Source organism: Microcaecilia unicolor, chromosome 2 (genome assembly GCF_901765095.1).
Source record: "Microcaecilia unicolor chromosome 2, aMicUni1.1, whole genome shotgun sequence".
Lineage (NCBI taxonomy): Eukaryota > Metazoa > Chordata > Amphibia > Gymnophiona > Siphonopidae > Microcaecilia > Microcaecilia unicolor.
This window is the reverse complement of record NC_044032.1, coordinates 386621999-386638686: the sequence shown is the minus strand read 5'-3', so window position 1 is coordinate 386638686 and position 16688 is coordinate 386621999. Positions and strand designations below refer to the sequence as shown.

The 16688-nt window shown below is 42.8% G+C and overlaps 1 protein-coding gene across 3 annotated transcripts in view; it reads right to left on the bottom strand.

Moving 5' to 3' along the window:
• Window positions 1-1856: 1856 nt before the first annotated feature.
• Window positions 1857-16688, bottom strand: part of ABRAXAS1 (abraxas 1, BRCA1 A complex subunit) — a 74907-nt gene continuing 60075 nt past the window's right edge. For all 3 annotated transcript variants that reach the window (XM_030190560.1, XM_030190562.1, XM_030190561.1), the window contains exons 8-9: window positions 8149-8260; window positions 1857-2696 (exon numbers count right to left, since the gene is read on the bottom strand). In XM_030190560.1, coding sequence (XP_030046420.1) covers window positions 2266-2696; window positions 8149-8260 — 543 coding nt within the window. In that variant the 3' untranslated portion in view covers window positions 1857-2265. The remainder of the gene's footprint in view (window positions 2697-8148; window positions 8261-16688) is intronic.

Here is a 16688-nt window from a genome sequence, read left to right as displayed (position 1 = left end):
AGCATAGCGGCCTGATATGCCTTCCTCCCAAAAGAGTCCAAGGTTCTAGATTCTCTGCCTGGGGGTGCCGAGGCATAGTCCCTAGTGGCTCTTTTGAGAGCGGAGTCCACCATGGAATTGTGAGGTAGCTGAGAGTTCATCAATCCAGGTTCCCCGTGGATCCGATATTGGGATTCAGTTATTTTTGGGATCACAGGGTTAGACAGAGGGAACAACCAGTTTCGCATAAGGACTTCCTTCAGTACATTATGCAAAGGAGCCGTTGCAGCCTCTCTAGGTGGAGAAGGATAATCCAGGATCTCGAGCATATCAGCCCTGGGCTCATCCTCAACCTCCATAGGGAAGGGAATAGCTGCAGCCATTTCCCGGACAAAGGAGGTAAAGGATAGATTCTCCGGTGGAGAAAGTCTCCTTTCTGGTGGAGGGGAAGGTTCAGAAGGAATCCCATAGGACTCATCAGATGAAAAGTACCTGGGATCCTCCTCTTCCTCCCACGAACGCTCATCTTCAGTATTGGACAAGACATCTGTCAGAGCAGTCCGAAACTGAGCCTACCTCAACGCCGAGGAACGACATCCTCGATGGCAGTGCTGAGAAGTCAACGCCTGCCTGGACTCCGGTGAAGCTTCCTCTACCGACGTCGAAGGGGAGTCGACCTGGGTGGCAGGCGGCACCGAGGTCGGGGACCTCACCACAGGTGAAGAGCCAGATACCGTTGTAGCAGACGGTACAGAAGGTGCAAGCACCCCTGACACTGGAGACTGGCGCAGTAACCCTTCCAGAAGCTCTGGAAGCAGGGCCCTGATGCGCTCATTGAGAGCCGCCGTCGGACAAGGCTGCGGGGTCGGTATAGGAGTCGGTGGCAGAATCTGTCGAGGCTCGGGAGCAGGTATTGGGCTGCTATGTTAAATAGTAGTAGTAGTAGACCAACGCATCGGCACCTCCTGAATAGAGGAAGAGCGATTCTCTCGGTGCCGACGCTTCTCGGGTGCTGAATCTCTCGACACCCCGGAGTTCCTGGCCCCGTGTGTAGAAGGAGAACGATGATGGTGCTTCTTCGCCTTCGCTCGACGCCCATCATCGAGACTCCTCGGTACCGATGAGGAAGACGTGGAATCCTCTCCTCGGGGCTGGGTTCGATGAAGGTCAGTCCTGGGGGGCCTGCATAACAGGAGGCCTCGAGACAGGTGGAGACCCACTCAATGCCTCACTGCTCCCAGCACGAGTTGGTCGTTCCGCAGCCATTACCTTCGCTCCCGACATCGATGCGTCCCTCGATGTCGACACCGCCGACCTCGGTACCGATATCGAAGGACCGGACTGAGCCCCAAAAAGCTTCTCTCATTGGGCCTCTCAAGACGCTTGGGTCCATTTCTTCATGCGAAGACATAGACTGCAAGCGGCTGGGCTATGGTCAGGCCCAAGGCACTGGATACACCAAGTGTGGGTTTTGGTACCCGAGATGGTCCGGTTGCACTGAGTACAACGTTTGAAGCCGCTGGGTGTTTTCAATGACATGGAAGAAAAAATGGCTTCGGCAAAATCAAAAGACGCGATCGTGCCTGTTAAAAGAAAAAAACGGCACGCAAAAAGGGAACAACCCGGCCGCGTCAAAAAACAAAAATGTTTTTTTAGAAGGGGCAAAAAAAAAAAAAAAACTACAGAAAACTCTTTCCCTGGCCTGCAAGGAGTGGGGAAAATTCGACCGCACCTCACCGTGGAGAAAAAATAACTGAGCGGGAACGCTCACGCGACGGGTGGGAAGCCGGTGCGCGCTGCACGCACACCAGAAGACTCTGGCAAGATTTTTTAATATTTTGCTTGCAAAATGGCCAATTCCCGGGCCAATGCGGACGTCGACCCACATGTGAGAACAAGCAGCCTGCTTTCTTTACATGCAAAAACTCCTTTATAAAATTACCCCGTGTCATCATTTGTGTGCTATGGTTTTATATATAAAGGAATCTTAACATAAATACTGAATATTTATTAAATACTAAAGCACTACGGTGATTTTCAGAAATTGTGTATGCATATATGGGGGACAGAGGGAGATAGTATAGTATTATATTGGCCATCTCTACCAGATGCAAATTTGAAATGCATCTTAATGGTAGTTATTTAAGAGAGAACAGGGCAATTGTGAAGTACCAAATATAGAAATTTTATTCTGCCTTCTCCAAGGAAAAATGGATTTACTCCAGTAGCAAAATGTTATGCAAGTCAGAGTGTGTCAGTAGTTCAGTTAAAGCCCACCTAGGAGGATTAAAATGTGGGTGACTCTGGACACTTTGTGTTGCTGTTTATAGTTTCTGAATTGTCCTCATCTGTATCTGGACCAGAAGGTGCAAGCATTGGCTCTTGATCACTGCTGTCCCTTGGGTTTCCCCTGCTGGCTGGCTTCCTACGTGAGAACCGTGACCTTTTTGGCACGTGCTGTCCATGCTGGGCAGCGCTGGCCTTGCGCTTGCCCAGTGGCTTTATGCTAGCTTCCGGAAGCTCACTGTCCTCCAGCATCAAAGTTAATTCATCCACCACATTGATGTTGTGGTCAACAGTGCAGCAGTAGCGAGTTACTGGCCTTCCTCTCAGGGACACAGTGCAGCTCTGTAAGAGGCAGGAGTTTGGGAAAAATGTCCGCAGGGCCTGACACAGTAGCACATTCTCCTGCTCATCTCTCTCAGTTTTCTTCCCTCCTAAAAACAACAACAAAAAAATTACAGTTCAGGAACGACTCTCAAAGGAGAAATGCCATCCACTTAGGAAACAATTATAGATGACAACAACAAACCCATACAAACTAAAAACACAAAACTTATCTTAAAAAAGTGCTGTCTTAGAGCTCACAAAAATAAGCCCCTCCTCATATCTTCATCATAAAAGAAAAAAAAATGAAGGAGGGCCCAGGAAGCACCCAAAAAGTTAGAGTGAAAAACAAAACAAATAAAAACTATCCAAAACATGGTGAATGATACACAATATAACATGCCATAACTCTATATTCTTGATTTCTCACTACTTAAATGTTCTATTCAATTTTGGCATTCCTTTTAATTTTTCCCTCAGTTTTAAAATTATGTAAACTGCTCTGATGGTTTCTACTGAAAAGAGAAAAATAAAATGAAAAGTGGTCTATTAAACATGATTCAATAAAAAAATAACATATGTAGAGAATATTTCTTCACACCACACTTCAATTGCACTTCAACAATTTCCCCCCTTTTTATTAACTCCCTGTACCCAGCAGCCTGATCTGTACCAAAGAACATTCCAACAGAAGAGGAGCTTCTTCAGCTTCATGGCTAAATGCACTACAGCCAGAATGAGTTGCTTTGATTTTGACCTGAGCCTGATTCTGCAGTTCCCAAACTGTGGGTCGGGATCCCAAACAGGATTACAAGACTCTCATTTGGGGTTGCAAACCCAATTGCAGGACAATGGTGTCATCAGCATATGCAGACTGACAGTGCTGGTTGATGATGCTGATGCAGTCCTCACGTCCCACTGAGTCAATGCAGGCCACTTTGCAACATCCTGGCAGCCTGCATGAGCTGAAAAGGAGGTAAGCCACAGGCTCATCAGCTTATGGAAGCCAACAGGACATGTGATTAAGCCTGCCTGGACTAAACCAAAGGGAGGACTGGCCTGGAGCAGAGAAAAAGAGTAGCACAGCAGAAGTCCACTCCACTCCCATATCCCACCAGCTAGCTGAGTAGTGCAGGAGCCATAGGCGCCCGGTATAAGAGGCTTGGGGAGGCTAACCCTCCCCAGCCCAACCGCTGCCCCCACCCCGCGAGCTGCAGGCTTCCCCGCTCCTCAGCCAGGTCGCCAATCATCTCCCGTCTGCCCTCAGATGCCCGATAGCCCTCGTTCCCTTCCTGCCTGTTATGATTCTGCCGGTTTGGCTGAGGGGAAGGGGGGACGTCTCTTCTGATTGGCTGCCAGGGGTTGTGCTGACGTCAGGGGATAGTACTTTAGCCTGCAGCTGAAGGGTTTCTCTGCTTTTGCGTTACTTCTTGGTAGTAACAGGAAAGCCTGTTAGGTTTCTCTCAGAATGTGCTTTAGGTTCTGACAGGGATCTGTGTTGTATTGGAGTATTCTTTTCCTTCCCTCTGGGTTAGCTGCTGCTGTGTGTGTGTGTGTGTGTGTGTGTGTGTGTGTGCGCGTAGCTCTGTAATCAGGGTCAGCTGCTCGTTTGTTTTAGTGGGGGCTGGGCATTGCTCAGCCTCCGGGGCTCTGGGCTGAGTGACAGGTTCTCCTTTGTTTGTTTGGATTTCTCTTCCCCGTGTCCCGCCTGCTGGCTCAGTGAGTTTAACCCTTTGTGTACTGTCTGTATTCTATTCCTGCCTCTGCCAGTGTGTTTGTTGGATGGGCCCCACTCCCTCTCCAGAGGGGAAGCGTTCTCTCTGATTGTTTGTTGATTTATGGCACTCTCTCTCTGCTGGCTCTACAAGCTTAACCCTTTGTGTTCTGTGTGCCTCTGTCTACAGTGGGTTTGAGGCAAAGGCTTTCTGCCTTTTGTGTCTGGGTCCTCTGGCTTCTGCCTGGGGCTCCTACCCTGGTGGTGGTGGTGGGGTTGCTGTGTTAGTTCCCCTGTCCTGCGCTAGTCCCCTGCGTGGGAGCGTGGCCCACTCTGGTCCTTTGTTTCCCCCTCTGCCCTATTGCTGGTGTTTAGCGCGTGTCTGGCATCTTGGGGCCCTCTGGGTTCTTTCACCCCTCCCTGTGTGTGATTGGGTTCCAGTTCAGCCGTGAGGCTCGCACGAGTGGCTCTGTGTGCGTGGGTTCCGGTTCGGCCGCGAGGCCCGCCTGTATGCCTATTTCCCTTCTGCCTGAGGGACTGTGGGGAGGGGTAGCTTAGGGGGTATTGTGTAGATGGGGTGTGCGGTGGTGGGTCGGTCTCCCCTTGGCCTGGGTCGGCGCCCTGCTGGCCTCAGCCAGGGCCCAAGGGCTCACGACCAACCCAACGGATTACACTGCCCTCGCCCTACCTTTTAAATATTGTAATTTTCCTTGAGCAGGCGGCGCATTGTAAGCAGCAGCAGGCTCCAGCCTTCCCTCGCATGGCTCCGCCCTCTTCTGACGTATTTCCTGTTTAATTTTCTCAGGAGTTTCTCATGAGGAACTTTGTCAAAAGGTTTCTGAAAATCTAGATACACTACATCAACTGGCTCACCTTTATCCACATGTTTATTTACACCTTCAAAGAAATGAAGCAAATTGGTGAGGCAAGAGATCCCTTGGCTTAATCCATGCTGACTCTGTCCCATTAAACCATTCCGTAAAATATATTCTTTATAATAGTTTCCACTATTTTCCCCAGCACTGAAGTCAGGCTTACTGATCTGTAATTTCCAGGATCACTTCTAGAATCCTTAAAAAAAAAAAAAAAAATCGGTGTTCCAATCTTCAGGTACAATGGACGATTCACACACACACACACATCCTTCTACTTGGACGCCTCATTCTAATCCACACACTTTCCGCTTTCATTTATATACACACACATAGGAATATAGAGGATACCAGGAGCAGAGATTTGTTTTGGTCAGCATCTGAGGTCTTATGATCCCATTTTAGCAGCTGAAAATTTACATCAGAGGAAAGTCTGGAAAACACTGGGCTAGGATATGTTCAATTAGGCTGAAGGTGTCTTCTAGCAGCTTCTTGTTAAATTATTTTGTAAGACAGAATGTATCTTCTCTCTGATGTAGAGATGGCGAGAGAGTTAGCGTGTGACTGGCCACATTTCAGACACCGATTTACATTCTGGAAAATACCTTACCAGCTAAGCAGGTGAGTTTATTTGTCTCTTTCCTGTTGGGGCACTGGGGCTAAGCATTAGAAAGATGTTGGCTGTAGTTCATTGAACTGGGTCCAGTTTGTTGTATTGTAGAATGTTTTTAAAAAGGCAGGGGACTGACAACAGAACTTTACTTTCCTGTCATCGTACCAGACCAGTCCAGATGCACAGATAAAGAGAGAGAAAAATAGTTCTTGTGATACACCCATGGAATGTTCAGTATTTTTTTCCGTCTCCAAGTGGATGGTGGATGGCCTGGTCAGGAAATCTGTGGTGCTTTTAGCCAGCACCTATCGCAGGTCAAACTGGATGTCAATTGAACACGGGATTTCATCTTGGAGTATTTTAGCTCCTTTAATTAGAGCACAGAGTCTGGAGCTGGATGATATCCTGAGATCCTTGAGGCAGCCACTACTCACCTTTCCCTCCTCAGTGTGAATTCCATTAACCACCACCCTCTGGCGTCTGTCCATCAACCAGTTCCTAATTCAGTTCACCACTTTGGGTCCTATCATCAGCCTGTCAAGTTTATTCAAGAACCTCCTATGAGGAACCATGTCAAAGGCTTTGCTGAAATCTAAGTAAATTACACCTATCACACGTTTTCAATTCTCTTGTCACCTAGTCAAAGCATTCAATGAGATTCGTTTGGCATGATATAACTTTGGTAAAACGGTGTTGTCTTGGATCTTGCAACTTATTGGATTCCATGAAATTCACTATCCTTTCCTTCAGCATCGCTTCCATTACTTTTTCAATAGCCAAAGTGAGGCTTACCAGCCTGTAGTTTCCCTATAGTTTCCAGCTTCTTCTCTGTCACCACTTTTATGAAGAGGGACCACATACACTTTTCTCCAATCCCATGGAACTTCCTCAGTCTCCGAGGATTTATTAAACAAATCTTTACCACCAGAACCTCTCTGAGCACCCTCAATATCCTGGGATGGATCCCGTCCAGTCCCATGGCTTTGTCCACCTTTAGATTTTCAAGTTGTTCATAAACACTTTCTTCAGTGAACAGAACCTATATCCGCTCCATTCTCATATGTACTTTTGCCAGTCAATTGTGGTCCTTCTCCAGGATTTTCTTCCATGAAAACAGAAGTATGTGTTTAGCACATTTGCTTTTTCATCATCATTTTCCATATAGCAGTTCACAGCATCTTTCAGTCCCACAATTCCATTTTTAGTCTTCCTCCTTTCACTAATATACCTGAAAAAAATGTTGCCCCTCCTTATGTTTCTAGCCATTTGTTCTTCTGCTTGCACTTTCACCTGACGTATATCTCTCTTGGCTTCTTTCAGTTTCATCCAGTATTCCTCTCTGTGTTCCTCTTCTTGAGTTTTACATGAATGCTAACTCTTTAGCCTTTATTTTCTCAGCCACTTGCTTGGAGAACCATATTTGTTTCCTTTTTCTCTTGCTTTTATTTATTGTCCTTACATAAAGGTTTGAAGCCATGCTTATAGCTTCTTACAGCCTGGACCACTGCCTTTCCACTTCTTGTATGTCCTCCCAGCCCATCAGTTGTTTGTTCAGGTATTCCCCCATTTTACTAAAGTCAGCATGTTTGAAATCCAGGACTTTGAGTTTTGAGTGGCTGCCCTCCGCTTCAGCTGTTATCAAACGAAACTGTTTGATGGTCACTGCTGCCCATGTGGGAACACACTCGGACATTTGACACACTTTCCCCATTTGTGAGCACCAGATCCAGCATCGCTCCTTCCCTCATGGGCTCCATCACCATTTGTCTGAGCAGAGCACTTTGAAAAGCATCCACGATCTCTCTACTTCTTTCCGATTCTGCAGATGGAACTTTCCATTCCGCATCTGGCAGGTTGAAATCTCCCAGCAACAGCACCTCTCTTTTTCCTCTGATTGTCTCAGAGGTCTGTAGATAGCACCCATGTGAACAGAGGTTCCATCATCTCTTTGTAAGGTGATCCATATCGCTTCTTCCTTTACCCAGGCCCCTGTCTTTTTAGTTGCTGTGAGTAGTGGAGTGCTTCAATGATAGGTGCTGAGGCCGATTCTGTTCAATATATTTGTGAGTGACATTGCCGAAGGTTTAGAAGGTAAAATTTACCTTTTTGCGGATGATACCAAGATTTGTAACAGAGTGAACATCCCGGAGGGAGTGGAAAACATGAAAAAGGATCTGCAGAAGCTAGAAGAATGGTCTAATCTTTGGCAAATAAAATTCAATGCAAAGCGCACGTGACTGTGTTTATTGTAAGTTCAGATTCTTTCAATTCCCTATTATCACTCCCTCTCTCTAAACTCAGCAACCATGCCAGATGCAATCTAGTAAAATCTGACTCTATAGTTACAGGTCATCCCAAGTTACCTGAAGTTTGCATATGTTTTTTCCTTTCTGCGATTTCTTGTTTTAGTCTGTTTACATCTTCTAAGAGCCGCTCTACTGATCGCTCGCTTTTTTCCACCTTGGTGCAGGTCTTCTGCAACAGAAAAGCATGAGAATGACAATACGTTGAGGGTCTGCTGACTCTATTGGGTGCATTGCTCTCTCTCTTTTTTTTTTTTTTTTTAAGAGAAGGTTGGACTTCTGATTTTCTCATTACAGCAGAAAGCCTCATGATGCAAGTTTGATTTGACTATCCAAGAAACAATTGTGGGTGCAATCACACCTTTTTCAGTAGTAGCTTAAGGTGAATGACGTTCAGGAAAGTGAAGTTATTTACCTGTAACATGGGTTCTTCTGTGGAAAGCATGAGAAATCAGCCACACAGACATGGGTGATACCATCCCAGATGGCTGCAGGTTGGATCCAATCTCCTAGAGCCCAGAAGAGTCTGGAAAAACTCTGAGGATGTGTAATCACTCCCTCCTATGCGGCTGTTGCTCTTCCTCCTCAATCCATTACATAGCTTAGGCAACTTCCTTCCACCAAAACAGGAGTTGGGAAGGATTACGTGGCTGATTTATCCTGCTGTCCATGGAGAAACCTGTTATAGGTAAGTAATTTCACTTTCTACTACTACTACTACTTATCACTTCTATAGCGCTACAAAGCATACGCAGCGCTGTACACCATACATGAAAAGACAGTCCCTGCTCAAAGAGCTTACAATCTAAATAAGACAGGTAAACAGACAGAACAATTAAGAGGTAAGGGAATTAAAGAGGTGGGGTACAGGGCAAGTGAGTAGTGGCTAGGAGTCAAAAGCAGTGTCAAAGAGGTGGGCGTTTAGCCTGGACTTGAAAATAGCCAAAGACGGGGCTAGACGTACAGGCTCGGGAAGTCTATTCCAGGCGTGAGGTGCAGCGAGATAAAAGGAACGGAGTCTGGAATTAGCAGTAGAGGAGAAGGGGACAGACAAGAGAGATCTATCTGCAGAGCGGAGTGCCTGAGGGGGGGGGCGTAGGGAGAGACAAGAGTGGAGAGGTACTGGGGAGCAGCAGAGTGAATGCACTTATAGGTCAGTAAGAGAAGTTTGAATTGAATGCGGAAACAGATAGGGAGCCAGTGAAGTGACTTTCTCCATGGACAAGCAGGATATAATCAGCCACACAAACATGGGTGACTTCCAAGCTGAGGGAGCAAGGATATGTGATTTTCTGAGTGGACAAGAGACCCTTGCAACCCAAGATTAATTGCTGTGGTAGGTGAAAGATAAGGAGAAAATGTGAAAACTATATATATCACTAAAGCACAAATGGAGAGTTTAGAAGAGAATGTGTCGAGGTAACATGTAGGACAGATATGCTTATGAAAAGAATAGTACTATGAACTATGTTGTGTGAGTCTCGAATAAAGAGTTTCAAGAAATAATTATATTGGGGTTTTTGCATAAGAAATCATGTGAAGTTGCTGAAGGGTACAATTGATGGAAAGTATGAAGTGTGAAACATTGACACCTCCAGCTTTTCACAATGCTAACCAGGTGTTTCCTTATCATTCTTATCAGACTAGTCCAGAACAAGTGGGTTATGTCCATCGACCAGCGGATTCAGACAGAGAAAGAAAAATAGTTCCAAGTGATTTACCCCAAAAGGTATCGTGCAGCCATAGAATTCTCAGTATTTCCAAGTGGATGGTTGATGGAGCGTGGAGCAGCAGCTCCTCTAGGTGCTCCTCAATCAGCTCCTGAACCAGTGATATCAGTTAAGCAGGGGGTGTCTTCATAGATGTTTTCAGCTCTTTTTAAATATCTTAAAAGACTAGTTTGGTTTTTGGGTGACACTTGGTGGTTCCAAGTTCCTCCCCCTGACTCCATTCCAGCTCTGATGTTAGAAAGGATATTTTCTCTCTCATGTTTTTTCAGTAAAACCGGTTTTATCTCTACATCCTTTCATCACGGCATAGTGTTCTTGTATGTCCCTACTTCATTTTCATGGTAAAGTTCAATATATTGGATATAGATTCAATAGGGTTTGCTGCAATCAAATCTGGCTGTGTTCAGTCAGCGGAATCTAATCATTGATTAAATTTGGCCAACTGGTTGAGTAACTAAGGAGGCAGTAACTTTTCACACGCGTGATTTGGGTAATTTTGTTCTTTAAATAAATGAAGTAATAATTTAAAAATTGTTTTGTATTTATTCAGGTTCTTTTGTCTAATTTTACATTTTGTTTATACATCACAAATCATGTGTGACACATATGCAATAACAGGAGAAAACAGAAAAAGGGGCCACTTTTTCTCATCACTGTATATGCACTCAAATTGAAAAAAGTTATTTCTTTATAGTTTTGGTAGCCTGTTATTGTCCTTCAATCTGACATATGAAGTATATGCTATTTGGGAGTTGTTTTTAAGATTAGGCTGCGCCGAGTAGCAACAATTAAGTCATATACACGTATATAAATCTAAAAAGTTCTTATTACTGCTATTTTTTGTACTTCTGGTAACCTCCCTATTATTGTCCTTCAAGACACTGGATGAACTACATGCTATTAAGGAGGATTTTATTTTTATCAAAGTTGGCTAAGCAATGTCGAAGTAATCAAAGGTGAATGATGTCCTAGCAGATTTGGCATAGAGTGTTTATTATTAAGTGCAGCACTGCAGATAATAGTGAACACCATCTTCTACAGCTGAAATCAGAGTTTCATCCTTCCTTTGAGGGCAAAAGAGAACTGGTGAGAATATTGATGGGTCAGGTGCTGTAGGTTCTCTATGCAACTTTGGAGCATGTGGTGTTGAGGACCTCTAGTCTGTCCTCTGCAGTTGAGATTAATGGACCACTGCAGGAAAGGACAACATCTACCCTTATATAGATGATCGGCTTTATATCCTGTGATTCCCAACATAATATGGTAGGTAAGAATGTCAGTCTTTAGATTATTTTAGTAGAAGGTATATTATAGCATCCTACCAGACCTGATAGAGGATGAGCAGCACCCCAGGTGGTCAGTCAATATCAGGGTGTTCAGTTCCCAGAGAGGTAGTTAGGATGCCTAAGAATCTAGCAGAGATTATCTGATTGGAGGAACAACTTATCTTGATTGATCTGATTATTTGATAACAGAAAGACAGTGGAAAAAAAATCCACAGAACGAAAGAAAACTGAGTGGCTTAGAGAACATGATTTTATTTTTGCTTGGGAAAGAGCCACATTCCTGAGTTTTGGAGTTTAAAGCGTTGGGTTGATTATATTTGTGAGATTGAAGCAAACTTTCGATGCGGTACACATTGGGGCTTACACCAAGGGTTTGCAATACAAGAGCTGAGAGCATGGTTAAAATGAGATCTAAGATTCTATGAGCCTTAGTCCAACTCTGTGTGGGGCAAAAAGACACAGCCCTGCTATTTATTTCCTCTATGGTGGCTGTTCCCTTGGCATAAGAAGTGACTATGAATCTATGCTTGTACACCACTTCAATAGCCTACAGGCTTGCAGGTGTCCTATATATCTTTAGGTACAATAAATATTTTTCTATTCTTGGAGGAAGCCCCAGAAAAAAAATTAATGGAGTTCCAGTGAGATTTGAATCTGCATCCCTTGGTTTACAGTCCATTGCACTAACCAGGCTACTCCTCTGACCTGCTTTCTGTTCTGCTTAGAATGGCTATAATATCTATAGCTGAAAGAGTCTGGTTTTTCTTTCCAATTTCACTTTCAGGTGAGAGGGAGAGGACAGCAACTAATGGGGGATTAAGGAGGAATCATGCCTTAATCCCTCCAGTGGTCTGCTGCTCAATCAGAGCTCCTTTTTGTAACTTGGATGTGACAAACAGGTCTAGATAACAATGTCCTTTTTAGACATGGGCATTGGCTTCTGTTTGAAAATTGCTGTTAGACACCCTACTCATAAACCATCCTTATTCCCACCCATAACATGCCCCCTTGCTATTGGCTGAATTGCAGTGTGACACGTCCAAATTCTGACTTTACAAAATCAGGATTTGACCATTTTTAGAAGATGAACCTTTTTTTTACGCCTTTTGAGGCATCCATCTGCTTTGAAAATGAGCACTGTAGTGCAACTGGATTGCGTGGAATATAAGTTTTAAAATAAATAATACATAATAGAATAATTTCAACCAATTATATTAAGACAGAGGTCATAGCTATGAAAAAGAAAATCCGTTTACACTGCTTTGATTTCTCTCCCCCCCCCCCCCCCCCATATCCATCTCCCAACCTGCACTCCTAAATCTCCCCCCTCTTCCCTCAGGACAGTGACTGAAACCTTGCTGGAGATACCCCAACCTCACAGTGTTCGTTGTCTTAAGGCCTCCTAAGAAAAAGGTACCAAATTCCAAGGTCAAACTACTAATGGGAAAGCTGACTCTTATACGAACCATATCTCCATCAATAAATAGCCTCGGGGTACACAAAATCCTCAACTACCCTTAGTTTCCCTCCCCACTGTCGCTACCAAAACGCCCCAAAATGATGCATAGAAGGCAACATGGAAGCAGAAGATATCGGTTTGACTGCTCATACTATAATGAGTTAATTATCAAACTTTGTGCCTTCGATGATAATGATTGCATACAGGACTCCCACATATAAAAAAAAAAAAAAAATTTTAGTGCCATTTTCCTCCAGCAACATTAATGCATTGGGATCTGTTTCAACAACTCTAAAAAGTGGACAGATTACTATTTATGTGTACTTCTATCTTTGTATCAAGTGATATCTTTTTTTAAATTTTAATTATTTTTATTTTATTTTCAAAAAATGGAGAAAAAAGACCTCATCAGCCCCTGCATGACGATATTTTTATTCAATTTTTCAATCGATACAATCGTCTGCTTGTTCTGGGGCTCCGTTATAATCCTCGGTCTTAAAAAACTCCACCTCCCTTTTTAATACCAACAAAAGTGTTCAATTTCAAGGTTCAAATATTATAATCGTGATTGTTCTCAACAATTCCTACTCTAATGTTACTTAGCTTTCTACTTTGCCCTACGGGGCTCTCCGTTTCGCTATACGTTATATTGTCTTATATGCTTCATCAGGGGGCCAAGCAACGAATGGCAAATCACAATTCACGATATCTACAATCAAACAAATAGATATCATATCAATTTTCATATACAAAGACTAAATGTTATATTCTTAAATAGATACACTATCCGACTACCAACCTTATAACATGGCGTCTCCTGCTTATCTGACACCGGTAGTGAAAACTTTACCCGGAAGGGGTTGCTCTTATTTATATTCCTGATTGGCTTTAATCTAACCCTAATAGGTTCCAGAATAACTCATTTCCACTCTATTTATCTCAAATTTAACACTATAAGAATGTTTCCAAATTACACAAGATTCAAAATGTGTTTTCAAAAAAATGCAGTCCATTCTATTTGTGAATTCAGCCCTCTTGGTTCTAGAGATTGTAAAACATATCCACTTCTGTTCCCTTCTAATAAGTATTTTGTTCCTATCTCCTCCACATGGATTATGTGGAACATGATCTAACACAAAACATCTCAGTGATTCAAAAGTATGTCCTTTTTCTTGACAATGTCCTACTAATGGAGCGCCTTTTTTATTTAATTTAATACATGAACGATGTTCTGTAATGCGCTGATGTAATCGACGCTTCGTTTTCCCAACATAAATTTTTTGACAAGGGCATTTCAGAATGTATATCACGTATGTAGATTGACAATCGGTCTGAAACCGTAATTTGTAGACTTTACCGTCAACCGGATTCCTAAATTCAGTTAGTTCTTCTGTAATACTACATGTTTTGCATTGTAAACATTTTTTATGTTCGCCTATTTTGTTGTTTAGTTTCAATGAAGGTAAATTTGCAGGACTCACTATTTCTTTAAGATTGCGTGTTCTTGAAAACGCAATTCTGATCTGTTGATTGTGTAAAATAGGATGTGATTGCATTATGGACCAATTCCGATGTATTATATGCCTCATATTGTCTCCCCCCTTGAAATATTGTATCACAAAAGTATTAATATCTTCTACTTGTGGTTTCGACGAGTTAGATAACAATAACTCCCTATTGTTGTATTTCGCTCTTTTATAAGTGGTTTTAATCACTTTATTTGGGTAACCTCTATCTCTAAGGTCTCCCTGAAAAACCTTCGCGCACCTTTTAAAATCATCATGATCCTTACATACCCTCTTAAATCTTAAAAACTGAGACAGAGGAAGACTGTCTTTCAGTTTCTTCGGGTGACAACTTTGATATTGGAGAAACGTATTTCTATCTGTAGATTTCTTGTAAATCTTAGTATTAAATTTCTGATTAATTATATGAATATCAATATCCAAATAATGCACATTTTCAGCTGAACATTCAAATGTGAATTTAATACTATGATGACATGAATTGAGCCATGTTATGAATTGCCCCAATGTTGTTTGATCTCCTTCCCATATTAGGAAAACGTCATCAATAAAGCGTTTCCGCAAAATTATATGTTGTTTGAAAGGAGATTCTTTGAGCCACTTATCTTCATACCGTGCCATGAATAGATTGGCTATTGAGGGGGCACAAGTGGCCCCCATAGCTATTCCCGAGATTTGTAAATATAATTCCCCATTAAATAGGAAGTAATTTCTTGTAAGTGCAATCTCAGCCAATCGTAGTAAAAATTCAGTGGGGATTCTATGTGGCCTCGTTCTCTTTTCTAAGATCTCAGAAATGGTATCTAACGCCTCAGTCTGAGGGATCGACGTATACAAAGACGTTATATCTAATGTCGACAATAATATGTTATCTCCAATCAGATGATTATGTTCTTCTAATATATTCAAGAAGTGCGTGCTGTCTTTCACATATGAAGGGCATTCACTCACATAGGGCTTTAGCACAACATCTATAAATGAAGATAATGCCTCTAAAACTGACCCCCTAGATGAAATAATGGGTCGACCCGGGGGAGCCTGTAGATTCTTATGTATTTTTGGCAATGCATAAAAAACAGGTATCATCGGGTATTCTCTATTTAAATATCTGTATTCTTTCTTCGTTAAAAACCCTTTTTGTAGTCCTATTTCTGTCAATTGTTTAATATTGTCCTGTAGATCTAACGTGGGATCAATATCTAATTTGTGATATGTAGTCTCATCTGAGAGTTGTCTATTGATTTCCAAAATATATTGGTCTCGATCTAATATCACTATGGCTCCGCCTTTATCGGCTCTTTTTATTACCAGATCAGTCTTCTTCTTCAGTTCTTGAATTGCCTCTCTTTCTCTTTTACTTAAATTATCATGAAAACGCCATTGTTCATTATTATATTGGTCATCAATATCTCTAAGCACTAAAGTGCGAAATGCATTATTTGGATATTGATATTCATATAATTAATCAGAAATTTAATACTAAGATTTACAAGAAATCTACAGATAGAAATACGTTTCTCCAATATCAAAGTTGTCACCCGAAGAAACTGAAAGACAGTCTTCCTCTGTCTCAGTTTTTAAGATTTAAGAGGGTATGTAAGGATCATGATGATTTTAAAAGGTGCGCGAAGGTTTTTCAGGGAGACCTTAGAGATAGAGGTTACCCAAATAAAGTGATTAAAACCACTTATAAAAGAGCGAAATACAGGGGGTCACGTGATGCTATGCACAGGAGCGGACGCTAGTCGAATTGCTCCTGCCTTCTCCTCAAGAATCGAGTTGAAAAACTCAATCTAAAAGCGTTTGTTTGATTGTTATCGGCAAGAGGAAGCTTTGGGAAACGTTAGAGGATTTACTTACTATCGATTCAGAAGCTAATGGCGACCAAATCAACCAGAAAAGAGAAAGATAAGAACCGGCAAGCTGAGGACAAAATGGCGGCGCCGGCGAGCCCGGGAACTTCAGCGGTTGGATCCGCATGGGCCGCCGAGATAGTGGGCGAAGTCACGCAAGCTTTGGAAGCTATTTTGGAGAAAAAACTCAGCTCACTAGACACTAAGTTAGAATCGCTGCATAACAGTGTAAATCAAATTCAGCTAGAAATGGTGACTTACCAACAGCGAGCCAGTGATACTGAAGATCGCGTTGGTACTTTAGAGTCAGAAGTAAACCAGCTGAAAAAAACACTTGCCTCTTATGAAGAAAAGCTTGAGGACTTAGAAAACAGGTCAAGACGAAATAATCTTCGTATGGTGGGTCTGGGAGGAGGGACAAGGAGATCGAGACTTAAGCAGATACTTGGAAACATGGTTGGCAGAGGAACTTGAACTACCGGAATCTTTGGGCCCGCTGAAAATTGAACGAGCTCACCGCCTAGGCCCAAAGCAGACGGCAGAAGGTAGACCACGTGTAGTCATTTGCAAAATTTTAAACTTTGCCCATAAAAACGCGATTTTGCAGGCCTTAAGGAATGGTAAAGAACTGCACAGTGGAAATCGCAAAGTATTATGTTTTCAAGATTACTCAGCAGCAGTGGCAGCGCAAAGGAAAAAGTTTTCGCCAATCTGTTCTGAACTCGTCAACCGGAAAGCTAAATTTG